General features: G+C 41.6%; 1 protein-coding gene across 1 annotated transcript; it reads left to right on the top strand.

The window, feature by feature from the left end:
- The first annotated feature begins 3,075 nt into the window (after window positions 1–3,075).
- On the top strand, window positions 3,076–20,255 carry lamb3 (laminin subunit beta 3). Its single transcript, XM_056405715.1, has 23 exons — window positions 3,076–3,179; window positions 3,280–3,328; window positions 5,575–5,729; window positions 10,512–10,626; window positions 10,777–10,850; window positions 11,130–11,321; window positions 11,618–11,681; window positions 11,770–11,960; window positions 13,315–13,435; window positions 13,525–13,713; window positions 13,808–13,963; window positions 14,317–14,510; window positions 14,761–14,857; window positions 15,214–15,583; window positions 15,673–15,833; window positions 16,059–16,270; window positions 16,819–17,025; window positions 17,108–17,252; window positions 17,344–17,551; window positions 17,862–18,003; window positions 18,096–18,272; window positions 18,466–18,628; window positions 19,624–20,255. The coding sequence occupies exons 2-23, from the start codon at window positions 3,304–3,306 to the stop codon at window positions 19,761–19,763; spliced, it is 3,498 nt and encodes a 1,165-aa protein (XP_056261690.1). The 5' UTR covers window positions 3,076–3,179; window positions 3,280–3,303; the 3' UTR covers window positions 19,764–20,255.
- Window positions 20,256–20,485: the final 230 nt, after the last annotated feature.

Below are 20,485 nucleotides of genomic sequence, written 5' to 3'. Positions count from 1 at the left end.
GTGCTCACCTTCATGTCTTTAAAAAAATTATTATTCATTATTAGTTCTGAAGTCAGTGTTTCAGGCACACATGAAGAAAATACATGCAAATATAATATGTCAGTGGAAATACTGTACGTTTCATGTCATATAACATATGGTTTGAAGTTATAATCTGTAATTTATAATATCTAAAAACATCTAGACCTGTGTTCTATATGTTGTTGAGTTGTGTTCTTACATTTTCCCAAATGTTTCCATCAATTCTCAAACCAAAGAAATCTGAGATTTTAATCATGGTAACATTTCATGTGTCTTTGTCTGACAGAAGCTCAACATTGACTTTTATCTAGTTTTAAGCCACATACACTTTTTCCACCTTGGTGGTTTTCAGCTCTATATTTGAAGCAGATGAAGGATTTTAGTCGTCGGACGTCTGGATCTGAAGTTATCAGAGAAACAAGCTGAGGAAATGTTAGACAGCTCAGCTCCCAGCTGCTGGAGACGTCCTGTCCTGTGTCCCTGAAGAGCGTCGCTGAATCTCTGATGTTTAAAGTCAAACTGTTTTCTGGGTGTTTCTACAGGTTTTAATCCCCTGGTGTGTTTGTTATGGAGAGGAGGACACCTCTGTGGATAATTCAGCTGCTGGTAAAAACCTGCTGAACGTCTGCTTCATAAATTATCAGAGAAACAATCAGAACAAAGGTTAGCATCAATCTCAGCTCCAGCTCTTTCCTGAGTCTCTGTCCTCTGAACAGCATTGCTCAAACACTGACTTTAAATGTGAAACTGCTTCATTCAGTGTTTTAACACTCATAATCACCGGGTCTGTTTGATTTCCTGAACCTCTGACACTGAAGGAATCCAAACCAGGAGGAGGATGGTGAAGACAACAACTCCCATGATCCGACATCTTTTGTTATTGTTTTTATTGAGACCCCTAGAGGCAGAAGTTACAGACTGTGAGTTTAAAGACCAAAGTAAATGACTTCCTGTGTCCAGCAGGTTAACACCAGCTGCACTAACTGACTCATTTTAGCTTCAAGTTTGCCTTGTTGATGAAGTATGTATTTGTTTATTAATAATCATGATAATACCATCAAGTGTCCAGCAGAGCTTCTGTCCATGGCTTTATAAACTGGCAACAGGAAGCAGCAAAGTTAGTGATAATCCATAATCAATTCTATGTCGGAACAATATTTTTAAATTCAAACAATATATATAATGTCTAAATATTATTGTCATTGTAGTTCTATTTTGTTAAGGCTAAATTGATGAGACAGAACACCATGAGCAGCAGCTTCTCCATCTCTGCAGAGGAATTCTGAAGCTCCTCCCTAACCCAGGTCCTTCTCACCTGGTCCCTCAGTTTGTCTGGACACCAGCTCTAGAAGAGTCCTGGTTCCAGACGTGTTCCACGGTTCTCCTGAGAACACTCAGAGCCTTGTGTCCTGATCTCTGTCTCACCACAGAGCTCTACAGAGTCCAGACCTGCAGGTGAACTGTGGGACCTGATACACACAGGTGTGATTCTCTCTCTCTCTCTCTCAGCTGTCCAATCAGCTCAGTTCCCCACAGGTGTCAAGATCTAGATTCATCTCAAAGATAAAAAAAATCAAACAGGAAACAGCTGACCACAGTTTGGAGCCACAGAAAAGTGTGTGAAGGCTTTGAGTTTTCAGGTTTTGATTTTTTAATAAATTTGCAAATGTTTGTAAAAACATGTTTTCACTTTGTCATTCTGTGTTATTAAATGTAGACTGATGGTCGAAAAAGTCAATGTTCCATTTAAAATTGGATCTATGACACAATAAAGGGCTCTGAAACATTTACAAGTCTTTACAGACACGTTCAGGAACAAACATTAACTCCAGAGGTATTAAATGATAGCAGATAGCAGAGTGTTTATATTCTGCACTGTTTTAGCTGTTTACTTGGTTCTATGTTAAAAGGAAGGAGACACCAGGCTGTTTCCAAGAAATAACTCACAGCTAGGAGGCGTGACAAAACTTGTCTGAAGTTGTATGTGCACAGTGGCCAATGTGCATGTTAGTTGAGTCAGACGACACACCCTGGACTTACTCAGTGTGTCCGTGGAGAATGGAGAAAAACACAATGTGTGTGTTCAGCTGGCCCTCAGGCTACTGTTTCTTTACGCACAGGTGACGATCAGCACACCACACAGCCTGGCAAAGACTCGGCTTTAAACACTGTCTACAGGGCATGGATTGTGTCCAAGGAGGGAGGAGTGAGTTTGTCTGTGTAACAGTGTTTCCTGTCCTCACAACCATGTTATTTGCAAAATGGAAAAGTCCAGGAAATTATTACACAATACATTTATAATAAATAAATAATAAAAACACTGCAGATAAAAACTTTGTGAGACTTTCATACAGAACCCTGTGGAAATGTTTAAAGTATAATGTATGTATGACTTGCTATTATAAGTCATATTGGCCAAATTATTTTGACACCATCGCCATATTTATTAAAGTTTTAGTGATTTATACTCAAAAGGTTTTGTGTTAAAAGTAGTTTTTAAAACATTCATTTATCTCTCAGTTTGGAAAAAGACTCCACAGCCATGCTAGCTGCTCAGTCTGTCCTTAGGTACAATGGTGCTTTAGCTGAATGCTAACAACAGCGAGCTAATATGTTTACAATAACAAAGCTAAGATGCTGATGTTTAGCAGTTGTAATGTTTACCATGTTGAACCATCTAGTGTTAGCATGCTAACACTGTACAAATTAGCACTAAACACAAAGTGCAGTTGTTTGTTTTGCAGGTATTTGGTAATACACCAAAATACTGGACTGATCTAAAACAGGACCTGATGATGGAAAGTTCAGTTATCAGGGTTCATCCTCTGGGAACAACAAGAAACAAATAAACAAACATTTGATATTTTCGAGTCAGATCAGATTATTTAAGCTCAGTTTTAGTTCATAATAATGTTTTATTAAATCTCATTTAGTCTGTGTGTGAGTGTGCAAGTGTGTTGACTGTGTGTCTGCGTCTGCCTGCGTGTCTGTATGTGTGTGTGTTGATTCATAGAGTGCAGGGTGCGGTGGTGAAGGGTGTGACTCTGACACACACTGTATCATAGCGTCCAGGTGAGACTGTGTTTATAAAGCAGCAGCCAGGCAGCAGCACACTTCAATACAGCACCTAACAGAGCTGATAGAGAACCAACCGCCAGGTGAGTCTCACCTTCAAACACACACTCACACACACACTGTCGTCGGGCTTCTCTTTTCTTTTTACTGATGTTCGGCTTTTTGTTTTCTCCTCTGCTCCAGACTTTTTCACAGGAGGAACACAACATGAGGATACTTTTACTTCTAGCTGGTAAGATATTGTTTTTCACTTTAATATTTACATTTTTCTCTCGTTCTGTTTCACAAAGTTTGTCCTGAGAGACACTCCATTTTTTTAGCCGGGAGCAGGAACTAATGTGAAACAAGCTGCTGCAGTGATTGGCTGGAATGAGATATTTCATACTCTCTGGTCGTGATGGCACATGTTTAAAGAGCTGTTAACCCTGAAAGGATTTCATCAGTTCACTTGAAAATCTCAAAAATGTTTGCGTCCCTATCCAACCCTGTAACAGTACGGAGGCCTAATAATGCCTAAATAATGACACTTTTTGTTTAATGATGACGATGGAACATTCAGGACTGAACTGAAGCAGACGAGAGAGAGGTCACTTGTCGTTTCACCATCTGTCTCTGACTCTCTTTCCTGTTTACTCTTCCTGTTGCTAACCAGCTATCCATCTGAAAACTCCATTTTCCATGGATGTGATCTTTTAGCGAACAATCAGACTGAGCTAGCAAACAATTATATGACGTGGTCCGGCAGCAACAAAGGACTTCCTATTATTGGCTATAGTGATAGACATTATTATGAGGGGTAAAAAACATTGAAAGAAGTTTTTAAGCATTTTTAATGTTTTCAAATATCATTTCATTTTAAAACATTTAAAAACATCAAATAGAGTCTGCATGTAATTATAGGATTTCTACCAAAATTGTACTGTTTTGCCGGTGATTTAATGATTTGTCGGCGTACTTGCGATACCTTCACGGCCCAACAGTAGGCTTTCCCAGAGACCTAAGGATTAGACAAGAGCAAAACCTCTTTAACATGGGCTGAATGAGGAGCTATTAGAAGTTCAGCAAAATGATGGTTCCCATCACAGAGGCCATGGTTGAAAAATTCATAAAACTGTCATTTTCGAGGCCTGAAATTGTTAATTTAAAGTCCAGAGCTGGATGTGGTCATGTTCTGGTGCAGTGCAGAGATGGTTTGTTAAAGGTTTCATGTGATGTAGGTTGGTGATCTAATCAAGGAGGAACTGTTTCTGCTAATAACTGGAATAACAAACAAATATTTTATATATTTTCATTAGTTCTGAGTAAAACTTGGTCAAATGGCTTTTGGCTTTTTTTATAATCAACAAGTAAATTAGTACAACAGTAACTGTACCGTCACAATATTATTAATAATTAACCCCTAACATCTGGGGGCTAGCAGCTAACTTCATTTAAAGCCCCAAGACCTTAATCTGTACAATAACATCACTCTTTAATGGTTCAACATGTTCTATAAACATTTGCTACTGGGTCACAGAGCAATACAAAACTAGTTACCTTAAAGCTCCATATTTCCCTCTTCTTCTGTGTTTTATATGAAGTGTTGATCAATAAGAAGATATATTTGTGGTTTTAAGAACCAAAAACCATCTCAGGGTAGGTTTACATCTCCTCTCTCAGGCTTCTCTCTGGAGCGCTAGTAACAACAGGTTGGTGAGCCAATCAGAAGAGAGGAGGCTCTGAGCCTCTCCTCTGATTGGCTGAGTGGTTTCTGAGTGATCCAATAGAAATATAACAGATTTCAGGTAAACCATCAGAGAAAACCCAATCCTTCAAGGTTGGATGGATGGTCCAGGTGGGCGGGGCTTGGGGCATGGCTGAGAGCGGTGACTGTTTTGTTGTGACATCACAAAGTTCCAGAAGTCCTGACGGCTGGTTTTAAGGCTCAGTTTCTGAATACAGGCTGTGTGCATTTCTCTGTGGACTGAGGCTTTTATACTTTCACAGTATTAATATAGAAGCTAGAGCTGATCTATAATCACACTACACATGGACAGAGACCTTTATACTGTATGGATCTTTAATACTGCTGTCTGTTCTGCGTCATTGTGTTTTATCGTTTAACCACATACAGTATATACTTGATATATGTGATCATTATTATTACATGCAGATTTAAAGCAAGTTCTGATGACTTTTCAAATACTTATGCATATCAATTGATATCATTTTTATTTTAAATACATTTTCCAAAGGCTGTGTGCATTTCTCTGTGGACTGAGGCTTTGATACTTTCACAGTATTAATATAGAACCTAGACCTGCTTTATAATCAAACAACACATGGACAGAGACCTTTAGACTGTATGGAGCTTGAAGTAAAAATGTAGGTTTTTATAATTATTATTATTGAGTGTTAACTGAGATATTGATGTTATTGATGAATGATATGGATCATGTAGTGATTGATTTTCTTGTTGCACTGTCTTCCTCCTCACAGCCATAGCTGCAGTATCACAGGCCCAGACTGACTGCTCTCAGGGGGCTTGTTACCCCCCCAGCAATGACCTGCTCCTTGGCAGGTCTCACCAGCTCCACACCTCCTCCACCTGCGGCCTCAGCGGCTCCGAGGTCTACTGCACCCCATATCAACTGGTAGGAGCACAGTCCTGTCTTTTCTTTTTATTTCTCTGCATCAAAGTTGTTTTGAGACACAAGTTAAAAAAAAAATAACTACTGTGATAAAATCTTAAATTATCTTGACCAAAGAAAACCTGTTGAATTCAAGCTGCAGTTTGTGAGACAGAGCAAACAGTGAGGAGATAACAATAATAAGAGAGGAACATCACTTCTGAAATATCACTGCCTCAGCCAGCTCTGTTCACCCAGGCCACGCGTGGCTCTCTACGTGGGGTCAGTGCCACAGAGGTCAGAGTGAACAGACAAACGTGCAGGACGCAGGCTGTGGCGGGTTTGGCCGGACAGCCTGCTGTCTACTTGTGAAACAGTCTGATGTCAGTGCCAGAGCATCATGTTGCAACTGTACTCTTTGACCAACGTCTGAAAAGCCAGTCACCAGCTCGTGTGCTGGCTCAGCACAAAACCTCCATATTAAATATGTTGATTTTGAAATAAGACTGTAACACAGCAGTGAACCATCAGTGAACAGGAGTCAAGCCTGTGTTGCTGCAATTGTTTTTATTGCTCAAAAAAAGGCTGAAAAGTGTCTCTAATGTGAAATTAAATCACATATATTGTACCTAAGTTTATTTTCATAAAATCCACTAAAGAAAGTGAACTAGTTTGAACTTTCTAATCGATTAAAGTTGACATTTTGTATTGTGTATTTGGACTTTTTAAAAGATATTTATTATATGCAGCTTTATTATGATGTAAAGATGGTGCAGCACAGAGTGAGAGGGCAGTGAAGTTCTCCACACAGTTCCAACACACAGTAACACTTGATGTTTTTATCTTCCAAAGCTGCTTACAAGTAAATATGTCACTAAAATAAATAATAGGTAAAATTCCAGATCCTCAAAATAATAAGTACTGTAGTGAAGTAAAAGTTACCACATGTAGAAGTTGGGAGATTCAGTGAAAGTGCGGCAGAGAAACACAGACAGTTGTTAACAGTCTTCATACCACACAGTGTGTGTGTGTGTGTGTGTGTGTGTGTGTGTGCAGTGTTGAGCCTCAGGGAACAGATAGCTGTGTGAGGTGTGGACTCTCTGATTGATTTTTTTTTACCTGAGCCGCACCTCGTCCAGACAGGGAGGGGCCGGAACCCTCAGCTGTATCACAGACTGACACATAGACACACACTAATGCTTGACTACCAGTTTGTTTGGTATGCCTCATCACATTGCCGCAAGTACCAGATTTTGCAACAAATAATTAAGTTTAATAATCGAGTGATTGAATTAGAATTGAAGCCTCTCTAGAAGAAATACTGTCTGGGTGCAGGCTAAATTTTAATTAAGTAAGAAAAGCAGCTGTCCATTCCTGTTGTTTTGACCGGTCTAACGTTCACGTCCTTGAATATTTTTTATCATACTGTGGCAATAGAGTTTTGACAGTGCCAACATCCACATATCCTGGAAAACATCTGGCTTCAGATTCCTGCTGATTTGGGAATGAAACTTTTCTCAGTGCAGTGACCCAGGTTACCTGTCACCTCTGACACTGACTCATTAAGTCTCTCACTGAGGCAGACCACTTAAACCTCCTTAACATTAACTATGTATGTATTTATTATCAGTACCACTTTACAATAAGACTATCCTTATAAAGGATTATAAATGGTTTATAATTAGGTTATTAATTTGGTTGTCAACACTTCACCACAAATCATAAATAAACAACATTGATGCGGGCTCACTATTTGGCAAGATCAAGTTATTGTTTACTATTCATTAATAGTGAAACAAATCATTATTTATTAATGATACTAATATGTGTCAGATGAAAAAAAACATGTTTGAAATTTCCACAGAGGAACAAATACTTTTTTTGCAGTGTTTGATTTGCAGTTTGTCAACTGAGAAACTGGACATTAATCCTTAAAATCGATAATGTACCCAGGATAGATTTTATCATTGTATTCGTCTTCAACACACAACAACTCCAGCAGAATCCAGCCACAGACCCTCTGGTTGACAGACAAGGCATTTCTGATCCCTATAAATACACATGTAATGCCATTCTTATACTGCTACACTCATAATCTGACCTTGCATCTGTATATTTAAGTGATTTTGCTGCTGGTGTCTCGTTGCACACTAGTTAAAGTGAAGTAGTAAAGTTAACGTTAATGTTAGTTAAAGTGTAACTGGAGCCTTGGTGCCAATGCAGACTCTATTTTTATCACGATGTCTGCTGTGGACTTTACACCTGCACTCAGATCAGATTCACTTCAGTTGATGCAGACTGGATGTGCCAGCAGCACTCACTAAAAGCAAACAGTGTGTGTTTGAGGTGACACCACAGTGCCAACAGCCCTTAGACCTCCACGCTCAATCACTTTTTACCTACAAACTCAAAGTTGAGAAGAATCTTCCCATCATGCTTCACTCAGATTAGATAAGATCTACTCTGTTGCAATAATACAATATTTACACACAGTCAAATTTAATGCATTCAAGTTGAAGTAATAATTAAATGACTGTGATGTATCTGGGGTCAGAGGAGGATTTAGTGGATCTGTATCTGTATCTGTGAGTGTGGGTTTTATCAGACACACGTCTTTGACCCTGAAGAAAGAGAAGACAACGATAATTCAAAGTGTCTTTAAACCTCTGCACTGTTTATGAGGAGAAAGTTAAAGCTATGGCCCTGGACCAGGATCTGGACTTGGACCTGGTTGACAACACTATGACAGGCTTATTCAGACATGTACATGATCATAGTCAGTCAAGTTATGATATTCATATATCAAACAAACAAGACAGAACTTTTAGCTAATCTTTCATATTTACCTGCATGTCTCAGTGTGTCAGTGATTACCCATTAAAAGCCAAAAGTAAAATATGAGGCAAAGTTTAACTGATAGATTTATAAATGTATAATTTTCCTAAGCCACATGAGTGTTTGAAGTACTGTTCATTCAGCACTACCTGTATAATGTTAATTCTGTGGAGTCTGTGTAGTAACTTCTAACAAGTAGGAGAAGCTGCAGCCTGAAAACTGTTGACATCTGAATCCTGGTGGTTCAGAATCCTCTCACCATGTTTTAATATTATTTATTATTACATCAAAGATGGAGGACGCGAGGAAGACTGTCATTTATATTAAAGCTTTGGATATTATGACTTTACAGCCATGGAGGGAACCACACAGGTCCTCAGTGTTATGTAATGATGTGCACGCAGTGTTTCATGCAGCATCAGTCTGGTCTATCAGTGCAGCTGTTTACTGTTGGTTCCTTAAACAGATGTTGAACATCACTTTTTTTCTCTATCTTTCATTGACAGTGTTTAGTCTCTGTTACAACTCAGATCAATACTTGTTCAATGTTTGTAGGCACATTGCCATTTACTTACACTGTATTCATTCATACAGTGGCTGGATATAAGCTGATTGATCTATGCATTTTACTTTTCAACAAGACAGAAAATAAGCCGTGTGATCCTTTGCTGAATTAGATTTTCTAAAGATGTGTTAACCATGATTGATAAATAGATAATTGATAATTGATAATTGATAACTGATCGTCCAGTTTTACTCAAAAAGCTGTTTACAGACATGACATGAAATAGTCTGTAAGGTAACTAAATTAACAAGAATAGATCACACATGTAATAATAATAATAACAGAAGAAGATGAAGAAAGACAGGTGGAGTTATGTGTCAGAATTGCAGATGATTAAAAACTAAATACATAAAAACTTGGTCGAAAATCTTTCAGTGGTTTAATGAGAAAATGCAGTTTTAAATTCACAAAATAACAACATTGACAACATGTCAAGTGAAGATATTAGTTGGTTTAGAAAACAAATCCATGTAAAGGTTGTTACAGACTGTTGGCGTGGAGCTACAGGGAGGGTTTAATGAAAAACACTGGACCTGAAGGACTTTACAAGGACTTTACAAGGCTTCATAGACGCTGTGAATTGTTGGAACACCCAACAATCTGATGCTGGTGAGTGATCTGAGACACGTAGCTGCAGGAGAAAACACTGTCGAGGCCGGAATGTTGTAACAATCAGAAACCATGAGGGACCTGATCCATGCATGGTCTGTGTGCCAGAGGAGCAGGCTTGTCCGGGGGGGGGGGGGGGTTACTGGATACTGACTCAGCTGGTGGAAGCTGTCAGTGATGTGAGCACTGTGTGGGGAATTGTCCAAGTACATATATTCACAAACAGCACGTAACTCATCAGCTGCGAAAATAACTGTGATTTATCTGCTCAGTTAATTTTGACCAGGTGTGTGTGTGTGTGTGTGTTTGCACGTGTACACTCACACCCCACAGGTGCTTTGACTTTGATTCAAGGTCAGTAGATATTCACCTGAAAATGTTGTATCTATTTTTAGATGAATTATTTCTTTGAATTCTGTGGTAAATGTTTTGTATTTTACAGTGAATTAGTAGAAGTTGCAGAACGTGGTCAGACTTAAACTGGGGCAGCACATGTTCCTCCCACATCTTTTACTGGGGGAAAGTTTGTGCCACCTTATTGACCAGTTCAATGCAAACATTGTTTAAATATAAAGTGAGGACTGTGAGAGATCAGCGTTCCCAATCTGAGGCTTATTGATCCTCCGTCCATGCTGCCAGTGTGTGACCTGCTCAGTGAAACGGCTTATCTCCTGGTCTGAGGTCCAGGGGTCGTATTCAGGACACGCACACTGATGCAATTACAAACATACAAGTATTACTCTGCAGGAAACTCCATTCTTACTGTTTGTTTGTTTGTTTGTTTGTTTGTTTCTCAGAGGAGGATGAAGTGTTGTCCATGTGACTCCAGGAACCCAAATGGTCAGCTGGCCCACACCATCCAGGAAGTGCTGTCCACATCTGCACCCGACAGATGGTGGCAGTCCAAGAAAGGTGAGAAGACAGAACTGTCAGCAGTGATCTGCAGCTGCACAGTGACTCCATGAAATTCAGTTTAAAGTGAATCAAAGTGTCTGTATGAACATCTGTGAATCATCTGTTAGTGAATGTGATGGAGATCTGTTCTGCCTGTTTGTCCTGCAGAGGTGAGTCCAGTCACTCTGGAGTTGGACCTGGGCAACATGTTCCAGCTTGACAACCTGGTGCTCAGCTTCAAGGTAGGACACAGTCTGCAGTATGTTGCATGTTGATGAACCATATTCATAATTCTGTGTATTTGAAATGATTTTTTTTTTTCAAATAATAATAATAATAGAAGAAGATTTGTTTATTTAGAAAATATGTTTTCTGTTTCAGGTTTGATAAATGCTGTAAAACTTTAATTTATCATTATTTGATAGTTTATCAAACACATCTCACTTTATTTGCAGGCCTATATGTTTATTCCTCATACATGACTCGTGAATGTTAAACCTGATTCATGTGTTTGTTCGCAGGGTCCACGTCCCAGCGCCTTGGTCATAGAGAGGACGCTGGACAACGGCAGGACGTGGGAGCCCGCCCTCCACCTGGCCTCAGACTGTCGCAGATCTTTTCCCGGAGTCTCCACGGCTACACCTCTCACCATGGAGGACACGTACTGCTACACACTGCCCCCTGCTGGAACAAACCCCTACCAGGATCACACAGTGAGGACAAACAGCTCTTTTACTTTGGCTTCACTTATTCAAAATGTTTAGTTTTAGAACAAACTCTATCATTAACACAGATTTTTAAGTTTTAATCATTTGTAACTGTTTAATATTTACTTTGAATTCATCACTTTTAAAGATACCACAGAAGGATGTAACAAACTGTTATCAAATTGTCTATAACTGTGTGTCTCTGAGGATCACAGTGTTTTACATTATTGTGAAAGTTTGTGAAATAAGAGCAAAATCGGATGTAAATAGAGAATTCAGCTATGTTCCTCTCTCTTCTCCAGATCGAGTTCAGTCCTCTGCGTCAGTACGCTTATGTCCCAACTCCCAACAGCCAGAAGATTGAAAGTAAGTGTCTCTGTCCATTCAAGACCAGATGGTTTACAGACCTGGTTAAAGGTTTTATCCTCCTGACTCACAGCTGTCTCCTTCACAGATGTGTCGGGGTTAACGGGGCTCAGGGTGAGGCTGACAGAGCTGGGTGATGTTCCACGTCTGCCGGGCAGATCTCTCAGTCGCTTTTATGCTCTGAGGGAGATGAGGGTGATGGGCAGCTGCATGTGCCATGGACATGCCAACCGATGTCTGCCAGAAACCTACAACTACCCTCTGTCCAACACCATACAGGTACCTATACAGGTGCTTCTTGGTTCTTCCTGCTTCCCCTTTTTGTACTGAGCTGGAACTACAGAGTCTCTGTGCTATACCCTGTATTTTCTGCTCTAGATGCAAAATTATGTTTACGTAACAATTATTATTTATAATGGTGAAACAAAAAGCATTTATGGAATAAGATGTAGATTCAGGACACTGATCCTCATACAGGCTCAGAATTTGCACAAACACAAGATAAATTCAGCAAGGCAACACCAGAGTGACAATACAATTTAAAAACACATAATATTTCTATTTATTCTTTTATTTATTTATTTATTAATTCACAGAATTCGCTCTTGTTTACAAGGGTGCACTGTAAATACAAAACCAGAACACGCCATGTGAGAAAAAGTGTAGAGAGAAGGAACATAAAGAAAAGACAGTAATATAACTATAATACATATGCATGTTGAGAAAAACAGGATCATTCATCATATAAAACATCACTTGACAGAATCTTTAACTGTTATATTCATAACTGGCATATCTACATTCTTGTGAGTGAGTACAGTGTCTCATATTCCTGAGTGATGATAAATCAGTTTAGTTTATTTAGGTTTTATGAATCAAAAGAAGACAGTGTTAGTGTTGCTCTCTCTTCACCGTCATACAGGATCTAAAGCTGCCACCTGTCTAACCTAAGAGCTGTGAACGCAGCATGAACAGGGCAGATTAATGGGCCCATGTATGTACTGTCTCTTTGCCAAGCAGCTGTGTGTGTTTAATTTATATACTTTGTCAGTGAGGTGATTTTTTTTTCCTTTATTAAGTCATTACAAAACAAGTGAAAACAGGTGTAACAATAGTGAGATAGACTGGACCACACATATAACAGAGGATATAACAAACACATAACACAACAAAAAAATAGATTAAGATAAGAGGAGAGAAAAAAGAATAATAAGAATAATTGCAGAGGATATCAAGTAGGAAAAATAATAAAATAAAATACTTTTTTTTTTTTAAGTTGTTTGTGGTTGGGGATGGGGTTGGGGTTGGGGGGACCTATAGCGGGGACAGGGGCCAGATCCCGGCATCAGCCCAGGGGCCAGGTGGCTGAGAAGTGAATTTACTTTGTGAGATGAGTTGGCAGCAGTTTTGTGTCTGTCTTCAGTTTTACTTGTTAAGTCTGATCAACAGTGAAAGAACCCAAAAGTAATGAAATCACAATGATGTGAAAGAAAAGAAAAGCAGGAAATCATCATCAATTTCATGTTAAAACTTGTGTTTGTGAACTGAAATCTGCTAAATCTCTGAATTTCATCCAACTTCCAAATCTGTGCGTACTGACGTAATGAAACGTGTCTCCTGGTCGTCTGTGCAGGTGAATCCACAGTGCGACTGTCAGCACAACACAGCAGGTATGAACTGTGAGCGCTGTGCTGAGCTCTACAACGATCTGCCCTGGAGACCCGCAGAGGAGGGCAACACCCACACCTGCCAACGTAAGACGTCACCTGTGCCTGTCACACCGCTCTTCACGATTAACGTCACTGTATATACCGTCTTACTAACACGTGTGTCCTCTCCTCAGGCTGTGAGTGCAACAACCACGCCCAGCGCTGCCGCTTTGACCAGGCGGTGTACGAGGCCAGTGGGCGGAGGAGTGGAGGTGTGTGCGAGGGTTGTACGCACCACACAACAGGGCCGAAGTGTGACCAGTGTGCCCCTGGTTACCAGCCAAACCCCCGCAGCCGAATGGACCGTCCTGATGCCTGCATACGTAAGCAGCTCAGTGCTGAAAGTATAAATATATATTTTACATAGATCCTGTTTATGATGAGCGGCTCATGTTTGTGTTGTTGTGTTGCTGTCAGGTTGCGTCTGCAGCGCTGAGGGAACCGTTAACGGGGGCCGGTGTGACGACAGCACAGGCCAGTGTCAGTGTAAGGTGAACGTTGAGGGGCCCCGCTGTGACCAGTGTAAGAGAGGCTACTATGGCCTGAGCGAATCCAACCCTCTGGGCTGCACCAGTGAGTCATCATACACACACTTAACACTTATCTGCACCACAGGCCTCTGTTTCCAGCTCTGCATGTTCTCGCTTTTAGTGCTATTTACTATTATAGCTTTTTCACGGAAGTGTGTTCACTGCATGTTCATGAGTGTGAAATACATGTGTGTGTGTGCAAATGTTCATATTAGAGTTGAGGAGCATGCTTACTGTAATGTTAGATATTCATCTGTGCGTTCAATCTGTCACTTCTGTCACGTCTTTGGATTTGGATTTCATGATAAAATCTATTTACAGTTCCTCCCATTAATAACATACTGATGCATACATTTGTGTCTTTGTTACTAACTCTGATGTCACCCTGCTCTCCAGAGTGCTCCTGTTCTTCGGACGGCTCTCTGTCAGATGTTTGTGACCCGGTGACCGGACAGTGTCCCTGTCGCCCCCACTCCCACGGCCTGACCTGTGAAGTGTGTTCAGGAGGCTACTGGAAACCATTCCTGTCCGGACGCTGCCAGCCCTGCGGCTGTGACCCCACCAGGTCATACAGTGACACCTGTGACCAGGTACGACCTACATCATGTTTCTGAATCTGGACTTGGTGATACTTGATCCTTGATACTTGATGTTTGTTATCAAGGCTATTGATGTCACTTGGTTTGTTAGTGTTCTGGTCGTTGTAACGACTGATAAGGACCTGAGACTGAAGTTGATTTGACCCATCTTGGATAATCATGACCTGGATAACAGGAGGAGCAAGGATTCGTAGCCAGAGTTTATATCCAGTTTGTTTCAATTCTGTTTCCCTCTCTCCAGGTGACAGGTCAGTGTCAGTGCAGACCAGGATTTGGAGGCCGAACCTGTACCGAGTGCCCAAAGAACACGTACGGAGACCCACTCATAGGCTGCCGATGTGAGTCAGCCATCTTTCATTTCTCTGTTATTGTTCAGAAGCCATTGTTGGATTCAGACACTACAGTCATTATTATTCAGGATTCACACACAAACCTCAGTTTAACACACACTGCGGTCACAGGTTCATCCCTAATACTGACATTAAGACATGACCCAAGTCTCTGGAACCCGTTCACATGGTGGCTTCATTCAGTTCTAAAGTGGGACTCTAACACCCAGGTTTGATTCCTGGCCTTTGCACAATTTCCCTTTGCTACAACATTAGTTCACGGATGGTTGTTTTTCTCACTGTTTTCCGTTCACTTTTCATGATAATCAGTTATATTCTTCTGTTATATTCTCCTCTCTCCGCAGCGTGTCGCTGTGACACTGAGGGAACCCTCCCCGAGGTCTGTGACCAGCAGACAGGAGCCTGTTTGTGTCGGCCAGGCGTCACCGGGACTCGCTGTGATGCCTGCAGTCGAGGACGCTGTGACTCTTTCCCCACCTGCGATACATGTCCGTCCTGCTTCTTCAGTCTGGACGCACAGAGACAGAACCTGAGCTTGGCTCTGGAGAAACTCTCCACCCCCTTCCCTTCTCCAGGTGTTCCAGATCTTGGAAAATTTGGGCCTCGCATCTGGAGCCTGGAAGCCAGCCTGAAGCAGATCCAGGGCTCCATCCTCCTTCCACCAACTTCTGCCACACAGATTGATGATGCTCTGTCCCAGCTGGACAAGCTGAGGTGAGGGACTGCTGAGGTCTTCAGGAAATCAACACCGCCAGAATTCATCACTGATGCCTAACTGAACAATTCTTATTGTTGTCTCACAGGGACCAGGTGGACAAGGTTAATGACGACCTTTCACCACTGCCAAGAACTCCTGGTCTGGACTCGGATGTGGACAAACTGCGGGCTCTGCTGGACGGACTCACCGTGTCATTCAAAGCCAAGAAGGATGCCTTGGAGAACTCTATCAGTCCGGACAGCGCAGGTCAGAAACAGACACACACTGTGATGGATCACTGAGTGTAGCTGACGTATCGCTGCATAAATGAAGTAACAGCACCCTCAAGTGGTTCCTATTAACTTCAACTTTTAATCCTCTAATAAAAGAATAAAATATGGAACAAACAAACCCAAAAGGTCACAATCTCCAATCAAACAGACTCTGACACGTGTAAAACATACTCATGTGAAGTTTTTCTGTTTCCTTCAGGAGCATTTTCCACCATCAAGAACGCCTTCAGCGAGTCCACAGACGCGGCTAAGAAAGTGGATGAAAGCAAGAAGACGGTGAGGAAGTCAGCTGACACCAGAGAGGGAACTAAGGAACTTCAGAACAAAGTGCAGCCAGGCAACACCAGAGACCTGGACAAACTGAACCAGAACATGGCCTCCAGACCTGACCTCACACCTGTCGCCAAACAGGTAACTACCAGACCTGACTCCACCTCATCAACATGATGCTGTGACATTTGATTTAGCACAGAAAGTTTCAGAACCAAACATATCCCTAATCTACTTCACTTCACTTCACTTACACATCTGCTGGTTTTTACTTGAAGAAGTTATATGAATCTGTATAAATCTACCACATCTGTCACTTGTAAAGTAAAACACTGGAGAAACCAGAGACTTTTCATCTTGAGCCACCTCGTCTTCACTTTACAATACATGCCATGTCTATAGCAAATCTATTTCTGTTCATGTCCATTTATCCGTTTATGTCTTTGGATGCATCTGCACCGCCTGCAATTTTCCTTCTCTTTAGAAAATGTAAGTTAGTATAATGTGGTTCTATCTCCTGTGGGTGGCAGCAGAGGAACAGCCACTGTGGTCCAAATGCAAAAAAATCAGATCATTATAAACTGTTAGATATTTGAGATTACGTTCCCTGCACATATCCTGGTCTCTGAGCAGAGGTTGTTGAACTGTCCTCCAGACAGTAATAGTTGTCTTGTCCATTCGTCTTTCAGGTGTGTGGCAGTGTTCGCTCTGAGCCCTGCACCCCTCTGCAGTGTGACGGCAGAGATCTGTGTCCACCGAAGGGAACCCCGACATGTGAGAAGGGTGCGAAGTGTGTGGGCGCGCTGCCTCTGGGCAAGAGGGCCGACGCTGACTCCAAGGATGTGAAGGACCGACTGGAAAAACTCAGTGACAAGATCACAGAGGCTGCAGAGAAGGTGAGAAGACACCTCTGTCAGCTTCACAGGCATATCACCGTCATTTTTTCTATATTATTATTTAACTTTAATTTCCTCACAGCTCCAGGAAACACAGGACACAACCAATGAGGTGAGACAGACTGCAGAGAAGCTGTCCAATAAGATGAAGCAGACCAGAGACGAGCTGGAGGACGACTTACAAGATGCACGAGATGTCGTCAAAGAGCTCAAAGACTTCCTGTCAGGTACAGATTGTTTTACATGGATATGAAGGGAGAGTTTGGATTCACATGGTTCCAGTATTAATGACTGATTTCTGTGTTTTTCTGTGTTCAGACCCGGACTCAAACCTGACCCACATCCAGGAGGTGAGTGACTGGATCCTGAAAGCCAAGCTGCCTCCCAACATGGCCGCTCTGAAGAAGAAGCTGGACGAGCTGAAGAACCTGGCAGGCAATCTCCCAGACAGCACAGCCATCCTGAAGGAGGCCAAGCCGCAGCTGGACACAGCCAGGAAGCTGCTGCAGGAGGCCCAGGACGCCAGGTGGGCCGTCAGTCCTCCACAGCCACAATACACAACTATAATACACAACCACAATACACAACCATAATACACAACCATAATACATAACCGTAATACACAACCATAATACATAACCGTAATACACAGCCATAATACAGATGAGAAATGACAGATGCAAAAAACTGAACTTAGTGGGTTTTGAAAATACCAGTTTTTACATGTGTTCTCTCTGAAGGTCTACAGGCCAGTGCTTCAGCACTCCTCTCCTCTTCAGGATGAGTCTGAGTCAATAGATGTCACACTGATGTTCTCTGTGGTTGCACGTTCACAGGGACACAGCACTGGGAGTAAAGGCCGATGTGGACGGGCTGCTGGAGGGCTTTGGCTCGGCGGAGGGCTCCCTCTCTGACCTGGAAGACAAACTGGAGGACAGTATGGATCTAATGGACAAACTGAACAACACCCTGACTAAGGTGTGAACCATGGACACATCCAACAATGGACAACATGGGGGCTCATTTATTATCTAGCATTACTGAGTTCTCGAGTGGTTCTCTTTATGCAGGCCAAGGACCAGCTGACCCCGGCAGAGAAGGCTCTGGATGAGGTATCAGAGCAGATGAAGCCGATGAAGCCCCTGCTGGACGAGCTCAAAGACCTGCTGCAGAATGGAGGCCAGCAGGCCCAGGAGGCTCAGGAAAATGCAGGCAAAGCTGAAGATGAAGCAACTGCTGCAAATGAGGTGAGAGACCTGACAGTGGAGATTAGTTACAGATGTCTGCATTTACTATAAGTGATTAAAGTAATGGAAAAGGCTTTGTTGAAACACGTGAGAGCCTCATTAAAGCTGCTTGTGAAAGGCCTCTAGTGAAGACAATGAATGTGCAGCAGAATGTTTCTTCAAAATGTTTTAATATGAATGTGTGTGTGTGTAGGACCTGGTGTCTTTGGAGGAGCAGCTGGATCGTCTTAAAGATCAGGCTCCACCCACCGAGTCTGGTGGACTAGACGGGTCGCTGGGCGAGCGGCTGGCGAAGCTGCAGCAGGACGCTGGAGCTCTGGGCAACACCACTGACAACATGATGAAGGCTCTGGAAGGTAAAACTACAAAACCACTAAAAGTCTTTGTTTCAAATAAAACAGGTTTTATTTGAGTAAATGTCATTCAGTCTCAAATCAGAGAGCTTCGTTAGAGGTCCCATATTTTATGTTATTATATGAAGTGTTGATCCATAAGAAGATATATTTGTGGTTTTAAGAACCAAAAACCATCTGAGTGTAGTTTTACATCTCCTCTCTCAGGCTTCTCTCTGGAGCTCTAGTAACAACAGGCCGGTGAGCCAATCAGAAGAGAGGAGGCTCTAAGCCTCTCTTCTGTTTGGCTGACTGTTTACCGAGTGATTTAATAAAAATATAGCAGATTTCAGGAAATCACAGAGAAACCCAATCCTGCAAGGTTGGGTGGTGGGTCCAGGTGGGCGGGGCTTGGGGCGTTGCTGAGGGTGGTGACTGCTTTGTTGTGACATCACAAAGTTCCACAAGTCCTGACAGCTGGTTTTAAGGCTCAGTTTCTGAATACAGGCTGTGTGCATTTCTCTGTGGACTGAGGCTTTGATATTTTCACAGTATTAATATAGAACCTAGACTGCTTTATAATCAAACAACACATGGACAGAGACCTTCAGACTGGATGGAGCTTTAATAAAGTCGTGAAGTCTTCAGAAGAAGGAAGTTTTTCAGAATCAAAACTTTCATAGAGGTGATTCTGAAATGTAAACACAGCTGAACTTAGTCTTTTTCAGTGTCTGTTCAGTTACGTTTGCTGTGACTTGGTCTCAATGTTTTTTTTCTCATCGTCCTTCTGCAAACATCAGGAATAAACATCTGGGATGGAAATACTGACTCTTTCTTTAAATTACTTTGCCTTTAGATAATTCAAAGATTTGAGAAATAAATGACACGTGTCATGTGTAACATCAGGTTGTAGAAGGTACATTTACACAGGTCATTAGCTCTGGTCCTGTGAGCTGATGATCAGTGCAGTGTTTTCATGAGATCCCATGGTCACTCCTTGTCCTCTTATCTTTCTTCAGGTAAGGCAGATTCCCTGGGGAAGCTTCAGACTGAGATCCTCCAGAAGTCAACAAAGCTTGAAGGACTTGATGCCAAGCTTAAAGACCTTTTGTCAAAACTTCGAAAGAAAGCCCACGACCTGAGCACCTGCCAGGGCTGAGCGTTACTTAGCTGCAGCTGCCGTCACTGCAGCGCTTCACACTCACACCCTCCACTGTCGGAAACAGTCTCTAACCCTGGAACACTGCTACAACTCTTCTTGATAACACTACGCCTCATCTCTGGTTCTCAAAGAATTGTGGGAAATGTAGGAAACCACTGTCTGGGGTTGAAGAAGATAGAAGGGAGATATAAATGACTGCTCTTGTTTATGTCCTGCATTCACGATCAGTGTAAGGGGGGGGGGGCCATTCATATCAATATGTGGTCAAAAGATAGATATTTGAATTTCCTAGTATCATTTTCATCATTTACATTTTATATAATATAAAAGTCTCAAGTTTCTGATTTTTTGGTAGCAACACTAACTTTTATCATTTTTATACACTCCACTGTGAAGACTGCACCACAGTTATTATATTTTTCTGAACTATTTTGTGTTGTATCTGTTGTTTGTATACATTATTTAAATAAAAGTTTATTAATACTTTGACTTGTGTCTTAAACTCCATATTTTCCTCTTCTTCTGTATTTTATTTGTTGTGACATCACAAAGTTGCAGAAGTCCTGACGGCTGGTTTTAAGGCTCAGTTTCTGAATACAGGCTGTGTGCATTTCTCTGTGGACTGAGGCTTTGATACTTTCACAGTATTAATATAGAAACTAAACCCGATCTATACTCACACAACACATGCACATCTATCTTTATACTGTAAGGAGCTT

Source organism: Seriola aureovittata, chromosome 2 (assembly GCF_021018895.1).
Source record: "Seriola aureovittata isolate HTS-2021-v1 ecotype China chromosome 2, ASM2101889v1, whole genome shotgun sequence".
NCBI classification, from domain to species: Eukaryota; Metazoa; Chordata; class Actinopteri; order Carangiformes; family Carangidae; genus Seriola; species Seriola aureovittata.
This window is presented reverse-complemented; position numbering and strand designations above follow the sequence as displayed.

Bases quoted from the DNA above. Each gene is read 5' to 3' on its own strand.
- lamb3 (XM_056405715.1), top strand. From the start codon at position 3,304: ATGAGGATACTTTTACTTCTAGCTG. The intron at 13,714-13,807 runs GTAAGCAGCTCA...TGTTGCTGTCAG, and splicing joins CCGTCCTGATGCCTGCATAC to GTTGCGTCTGCAGCGCTGAG. The intron at 16,271-16,818 runs GTAACTACCAGA...TTCGTCTTTCAG, and splicing joins TCACACCTGTCGCCAAACAG to GTGTGTGGCAGTGTTCGCTC.